The sequence below is a fragment of the Halichoeres trimaculatus genome, unplaced genomic scaffold (genome assembly GCF_033239565.1).
Source record: "Halichoeres trimaculatus isolate MK-OKI-2021-1 unplaced genomic scaffold, fHalTri1.1 fHalTri1_scaffold_3, whole genome shotgun sequence".
NCBI lineage: Eukaryota > Metazoa > Chordata > Actinopteri > Labriformes > Labridae > Halichoeres > Halichoeres trimaculatus.
In genome coordinates this window covers 40,226,480-40,234,420 of record NW_027437181.1, presented here as the reverse complement: position 1 = coordinate 40,234,420, position 7,941 = coordinate 40,226,480, and the positions used below count along the sequence as shown (strand labels likewise).

General features: G+C 43.7%; 1 protein-coding gene across 1 annotated transcript in view; it reads right to left on the bottom strand.

The window, feature by feature from the left end:
* Positions 1-1,348: 1,348 nt before the first annotated feature.
* cers3a (ceramide synthase 3a) overlaps positions 1,349-7,941 on the bottom strand; it is a 17,501-nt gene continuing 10,908 nt past the window's right edge. The window contains exons 6-10 of the mRNA XM_074666799.1: positions 7,453-7,545; positions 5,515-5,643; positions 4,264-4,370; positions 3,504-3,657; positions 1,349-1,534 (exon numbers count right to left, since the gene is read on the bottom strand). Coding sequence (XP_074522900.1) covers positions 1,349-1,534; positions 3,504-3,657; positions 4,264-4,370; positions 5,515-5,643; positions 7,453-7,545 — 669 coding nt within the window. The remainder of the gene's footprint in view (positions 1,535-3,503; positions 3,658-4,263; positions 4,371-5,514; positions 5,644-7,452; positions 7,546-7,941) is intronic.

The window sequence follows — 7,941 nt, the reverse complement described above, 5'->3', positions numbered from 1 at the left end:
AGGGAGTTACAATGCAAAATGGGACTTTACTTTCCCCAGGTAAGAGTCAAACAACTCCCCAAGCATGCAACTCTCTGTCTCTCTCTCTCTAGTTGAATTGATGTGGATCGCCCATCTGCGTCCCGTCTGCCTCTCTGCAGTCACAAACAGGATGAGCGCAGACGTTTGTCATAAAATACTCAAAAGGCGCATAAAAATAATAAAAGCCATTGTAGAATGTTGTGCTCTACAAAGCCAGCAGTGTGCCTGGACATATCGTTGGCTTCTAATCCCTCCAAGACCGACATGTCAGTCCCAGACCCATCGAGAACGGGAGACCCCGAGACCAAGACAAGACCGAGACCAAAGACTGTCGAGGCCGTGACAAGACCGAGACCAGGAAAAAGTGGTCTCTAGACCAGTCTCGAGACCAGGACCTGTCTTGAGAACTACAAGCCTAACACACACACACACACACAGACAACAACCCCCCCATACACACACAAAAACACAGACAGAAACACATACACACACACAGACACACACACACAGACACACACACAAACACACACACACACTTGTGGACCGAGCTCACACATGCAAACACCACATGGAAAGGGAACTGAACCAGGAACCTTTCTTGCTGTGAGGCAACAGCACTAACTGGTGCAGCTCTTAATACCAGTGCTGAGCTGTTTAAACATGTCATCACAAAAAGCGCTGCAGTGAAAATGTCATTCAAGTAAAAACATGAGGAGACTCAGAAATCAAATCCTGCTCTGTGGGGCCTCTGTATTCATACACACATTATTAATTATTACATGAACATTAGAGACAGTTTTCTCTGATCTCACTGAGCTAATGCTGAAATCTTGGACTTGGTACCAGATCTTTTTTTCCTGGATTAACCTGGGGGGACATGACTCTGAGATGTTGGTGTGGTTGAACAAATGAGGACCAGGTAATGAAAATAAACAGTTCTAATAAATACACCATTGTTGTAAAAATTAACATAAAAAACAAAGACACCACAAGGTTAGAGGACAGCATGACTAACAGGAGGAAATGCAGACCCGGTTTTGAGCTGCACAGCTGGTTTTGGTGTCGGTCCAGTTTTCCACCGGGTGTCGTTTGTCGTGCAGTGTTCAGGAAGACACGCGGGCTGAGGACAGCCCCAACTCTCGCACAGTAAAAGCAGATTCTTCAACTCCTGGGCTTTTCTCTGAGAAGTCCCTGCGTTCATTCCTCTTTGAAGGTTAAAATTTGACGCTGTGACAAAAAAGGCCAGTATAGATTGATGACAGGCTAAGGACAAAGAGCAGGGTCCACCTGGTCAGAAGCCACTGACGCTGTTCAGACTGAGCAGCACTCAGCACACGGTCTTTGACGAACAGATGTTCTCTGGCAGAGACAAAGAACTGAAGCCGTTCTTGTCCTCCTTCTCGTCCCCTACTGATCCGTTACCCAGCCTGTGCTCTTCTTTGCCTTCATCCTCTGATGAGGAGCTCTCCTCCTCGTCTTCCTCTTCATAGTCGCTCCTCTCATCTCTGGTAAGCTGTGACAGAAAAGAGGAAGAGAATTACCGTACGCAGGAAGACAGACAGGAAACATGAGGGAAGGGACAGGGTCAGGTCAGACAGCCAGCACGCCCTCACACTGTGGAGGAAACAAATGCTGTCACACCTTTGTAAAAAGTTCTCCAGCTTGGCTTGTCTGCTTGTTCATTGTTCATCTGAATTAACTGAGGCTTGGTGCTCTGTCTTTCATCTGACAGCTACATTGTTCCAGCGCTGTGGGAGACGCCTAACATTCCCATTCCCAAAGCGTTGTCCCTCTTTGGGGGCCTGTCCTGGGATTGGCCAAATTCAAATGCTACAAAACGCGTGGCATACTGATACGACCTGAACTGAACCTGAACCGTTTGGTAGAAACTGGGCTTTTAAGAGTTACCGGCCAATGGCGCTGACTTTGTGGCTGATGAAGACCTTGGAAAGGGTTCTTCTTGGTTACCTGGGTCCTCCTGGTGGGACCATCAGGAGGGCCAGCCAACATGGAACGGGTGGATGGAGCAGTCATCTGCCTGCTCCAGTGAGCCTTTTCTCACCTGAGAATCCCCTTATTTGATTTCTCTGGTTCCTTTATGGATAAGTTCAGTTAATACAGCTTTTACATTGTTTATAGAATGAAGTAGAACAAAATACTCACCCAGAAGGCTTTCCTGATCCAAGCAGTGCTTCGGGAGATATTTAGATCCAAAATCGTGCAGCAGACGTCCGTATAATGGGATCCATCAGGGCATAGACAGCGCCACTCCTAAAACTGCATTAATTGTCCAAAAACTCGTGTTTTTACCCAATATTCAATCATGGTCCGCTCCGGGTTAGTCCTCTGCTGCACTCTGGCTGTGTGGTTTTAATGACCTCTGAACTGACGAAGACTTTGTTACATTTGCCCCTCAAAGAAAGGAGGTAGTGGAGTCAGCTCTTCAGAGAGTACTGCTCATGCGTGGAGGGGCAAATGTAACAAAGTCTTCGTCAGTTCAGAGGTCAGTACAGCCACACAGCGCTGTCTGGAGTGACACAGACTGCAGCAGAGGACTAACGGACCATGATTGAATATTGGGTAAAAACACGAATTTTTGGACGATTAATGCAGTTTTAAGAGCGGCGCTGTCTATGCCCCGATGGATCCCATTATACAGACGTCCACTGCACAATTTTGGATCTAAATATCTTCCGAAGCACTGCTTGGATCAGGAAAGCCTTCTGGGTGAGTATTTTGTTCTACTTCATTCTATAAACAATGTAAAAGCTGTATAAACCAAACTTATCCTTTAACACCATCCAGCCACTGCTCCTGAGGGACAAGCTGGAGCACTCTGGAGTGGCTCAGCTCCTCACCTGGAGTATGGACTACCTCACCAACAATCTGCAGTTTGTGGGGCTTGAAGGTGTCAGCCCTGGCTCTGTTCCTGACCAGCCTCTACACTACGGTCTTCACTTCCTGCACAAAGGGCAGCCACCTGCAGATCGCTCTGATGACGCTGCCATTGTTGGCCTCATCACACAAGAGAACTGACCCAGGACTTTGTAGTTTGGTACCAGGAGAACCACCTTCAGCTCAACACAGGGAGAACTACAGGGAGGAGCCGGTGTGGACTTCTATAGAAACAAGCTTGCTCCTCCCACCTTAGTGAACATCCAGGGAAAAATCAGAGTTTTCAAGAAAGAACTCAAAATTTTCAAGTTTGCCAAGTCGTAAATTATTTTTGAGTTTGTGAAGTGTCAAATTTGACATTTAAAGTTGTAAATTTGCCACTTTAGACATTTGAGAGTTTATGAAGTCATACATTTCAAAGAAAACTTTGAATTTTTAGATTACCAACAGAACAAGTGCCCTGAAGAATAGAGCACGTCTGTAGAATAAAACTAGAATTTCCGAAAGTACAAAACCACAAAGCAAGTTTCTGTCTGATACTTTTGAATCTCCAAAGGTTCCTATGTTCCCAACACGAGCAGACTCACTGTGCCGAACATGAACTTCCTCATCATGCGGAGGATGAGATAGGCCCAGAACATGTGCAGGCCGAGGAGAACCACCAGCATCACGTTGAAAAAGTAGTAGCCGAAGAAGGCGGGGTAGTGGTGAATGGGGTAGACCCAGGTACAGTGGATCAGCCTGAAACACATCAGAACAGAAAGACTGTTTTCTGTTGCTGTCAACCTCATGAAACTGTTTTTCTTTTATTTTTCTCCCATCCTTGACTGGCTTGAGATTCATCTCTACATCTGAGCACTGTGTGCTCTCTGAGGCTTCAAACAGAAACAATGTTTAATCTCTGAGACCATGAAAAGGAGACGAAGGCTGGATTTATTTCCATGAGGGCAGACATCACTGTATTTCTCTCCTGGCTCTCTACACGGCTATTTCAGTTCTCATCCTATCTAAACTTATGTGATACTTTCAGTTACTTTGTGTTACTGAGTTGGTTTTACAGTGCAGACAATCCAAATCCAAAGTACACTACAGCTTCATGATGTTTCTGATGTTAAGTTTACCTGAAAAAGAACAAAAGCCAAAAATGACGTGGGTTTGACCACTACGTCACAGTGACTGTGTTTTCTGGGGGATTTTTGTTAACAGAGGAGTGAAAAGTGCCCGAGCCAACTGGATGATGGAACGAGAAAGCACCAATCGTTCCTCATTGAGCAAACATTTCTAGCCTTTATGAATGAAACATGAAAGGTTAAAGCCCAAAATCCCAGCGCTCACTGACAAACCTACCAGAAAGGGAAGATGATCAGCCGCGTCACCAGGAACACCACAGCGAACACCACGAAAATGGCCAGGCTGGTTTTCTCCCATTTGGCGTAGTTAAATAATTTGGCAGACTGAAAGGATGAGGAGATATTTTATTTGTCATTTAGACACAACAAAACAATGTGACATGAAAAATAAAATGTTTGTTTTTTCCATCACAGCTTACGACTGATATTCCTCCTCCTGTATCCACCCTGGAGCGGTCCTGGTGGGTTTTTAAGTAGTTCGGCATGAGTTCAGCTACAGTGGGAGTAGTAGTATCCACTGTTAAAGCTAATGAGATGTGTTTAGCCCTATGTGAAACTGTATGTTGTGGCGAGCGCGGCCGTCCTGTCAGCTGGTTTGTGTACACGTTAATTGCTCAGCTGTGTCGAATCAAGCCGGAGGAAAGGAGACGATAAATGTGAGCAGGTCAGATCACTTCGGGTTTCTCATCAAGCTATCTACTGGCTAAGCTGTGTGTGTACCAAAATCCAAGAGCTGAACGGACAGCTGGTAAGATCACACTTATTTCTTTTGTGGATACAGCAAGGCACTTGTTGTGGTGGTGAGGTACTGTGGCGTGGGGGAGAAATGTTTGTGATTGTATGGATCCATGGCCGCTAGTGAGGAAATTAGAGAAAGTGATCATTTTTCTGCCTGAAAGGTCAAACTGAGTTTTTCACTGTTCAACAGAAACTCAGCTGTCTTGGCGTCAGTCAGTCTTCTCTGGTTCCATGATGCTTCGGTAGCTGAGCAGCTAGCTGACGTGAGAGGGGTAGTGGGGAAGGACGAGGTGGGACCATGGGCATGACGGTGCGAAGCGAGGGAGATGGATTGGATGGACTCACGTACCTATCCGAACCATCCATACCATGCGCGGTTTGGATAGGTCAACTAGTATGCAGCTTTGCAGCAGATATACTGAATGGATTTTTTTCGTTCTTTTTGGTCTTTATATTGTGTAGATTGGACCATAGGACCATAAAAGCCCTATAACCGGTATTATTAAGTTGTACAAAGCTTCCTAATTGTATACCATGGCTTTAAATCTTCACAGAGAAATATTTTTGTTTATTTGACTAACGGTCTGAGCATCTGACGACAGGAAACATGAACCTTATGAAAGACAGACCTCCACATATAAAGGTAAAGAAAGAGTATTTAAGGTGCATCTAATGAGGGGTTAGTGGGAGCAATCTGATTCAATGAGCTCTGAAGGTGTTTGTGACTGACCTCCAGCAAAACGTCAGAGGCGTCATGGACCAACATGACCAGAGTCCCGACACGGATGTAGTTTACACACCAGGAAAATGACAAGAGGACCAGCGTAGCCAGGTGGTGGATGATTTGCTCCTTAAAGTCCTGTAGAAGAAAAATAAAAAAAAACTTCATCATGAACACAGAAATCAGGGCATCATATAAATCATTCAGCAGCTAAAGAGGACTTTAACACGGGGACAGGAAACTTTGGGGAGTTTTGTTTGGCAGGATGCATATAAGGCCATTTAGGGCTGCACAGATTATTAAAAACATTTATAAAACAAATGAAATGAAATAAAAAACACGTAAAAACAGAAAAGAGCCATAAAAACACAGGGGTTAGGAAGATAGAATCCCAATTAAAACCCGATCACCTCGGGTTTTAATTGGGTTTTTGGAATGTTGATTCATTTAAGGTAGTGCTGTCAGGCAATTAAAAAACACAATCTAATTAATCACAGGATTTGTAATTAATTCATCTAATTAATTACATTCTAAGCGCATAACTGCTTAAGTTCCACAAATAAAGAATCTGAATTATAAGACATCAAAAAACTGTACTGCATGACTGAAGGAATGAAAACACAAAGAAGAGAGAAGATTTGTAAATCCAAATTTTTAGTGGTGATTGAAGAAAATTTAAGTAAGGGCATTTTGTCAAAAAAAATCAGTTTTTTTCAAAGATAAGTCAAGTTGGAGCAGCTCCAGTGAAATGAAAATTCTTTTTTAAATAAGCTTCAAATAATCATGTTTTTGTTGACTGTCTTGTCTTGATGTTTTTGTAAATAAACTTGCCGTTCAAAGGCCTCACTCGTGATGGTCATCTCTGTTCCTCTTGTCACCTCAGCTTCGTTTGGTCTGATTAGCAGCACAAGTGTGAAGTGACGTGCCACTGCCAGTTACGGGTCCTTCAACTGGCAAATATTAGACCTCAATTTGATTTCAACCATTTCCTGTGTCTATAGAAGTACATCATGTTTTTCAGCGAGGGAGGCAGGGTCTGGCAGAGCCTGTCAATCAAAGTCATGCTCATAAACCACTGTGGGTGAGAGCCGTGCGCTCTTTGGAAGAGAGCTCAGCATGGATATGAGGAGAAATGTGAGATGACAGAGACACAGAGAGACGCTGACAGTCAGAAAAGTTTAGGCAGCTCACTCCAACTGAGGATGTGTCACCATAGTTCAGAGAGAAAGAGCGGCGCCATCGTGAGAAAAGATGACAGAGATCATGGAGAGGATCAAAGGATGGAGCACCGAGATTATCGTGATCAAAAAAAGTTTGTTTTGTCTGTTTTTTGGATCAAAAACAGGAAGAGAGACATGAAAGAAGAGAGTCCACTCTTCTCAGTTAGTTTTGGTGTTAATAGAGTCAGAGAAAACAAGATTATTTGGGTATGGAAGATGCTCTGGAAATGGCTGGCAGACAACAAGTTAGTCTGCGTTAATTTTTATAACCTGTTAATCTGTGGTGTAATTAATTAATCTAATTAACGTGTTAAAGTGACAGCTAGTTGAAGGTTCAAAAACATAAAATCAAATTTGAAAATGAATTCTAACATGAACAGGGAGTCAGTGGAGGGACACCAGGTTAAAGGTGGTGTGGTCATGTTTTTGTGAACCTGTTAGAAAAAGAGCAGCAGCGTTTTGGACAAACTGTGAGTGTGTGAGGAAAGCCTGAGAAACACCGTGTAGAGAGCATACAGTAAACAGTTCGACCGTGTGGAAATAAAAGCACGAATCACTCACTCGGTCATTGAAAGTTAAACCAATTTAATCATGGATAACAGCCTGAGGTGATAGAAACTGGATTTAACAGATCTAGTTTAAAATCACTGTCAGCTCTTACACCAACATTAAAAACTGTGGCTTTTAAATCTGGAAAGATGGTTTGTATATAGGCTCCTCTACTCACCTTTCTCTTCACATCAAAGGCAACGCTGAAGAGCAAAGACCCATAAAAGCTCATCTCCAGGATGTAATACCAGTACTGAGACTCCAGCATGGTCTGCACGGAGACAGAGACAGGTTTAATTTAACCAATGAAATGTTCCATTATCTGAAAACTGAACATTTAACCTCTGGCTCTGTAGCAAAGCCCTAAATAAGAAACCAGTTTTACCCCCCTTCACAGAGAAGAGCACTGACTGCTGATGTAATCTGAGGGTATAAAAACAGAAAATGGTCCTCTTTGCCTGCAGAGGGCGCTGCTTTTCAGGATCGCTCAACAGTAGCTGCTGTTTGTGGTTTATCATGTGTTTATGGGTGCTCCATCAAACAGAGATGTTCAGATTGTAGGCCCCGCCCCAAAGTTCCTGGACCTCTGGAAAGTACTGCCCTCTAAGCAGGGTCATTTTTGGAGGTAAATTTATTACCCCAGAACTAATTTTAGACCCAGGCTTCT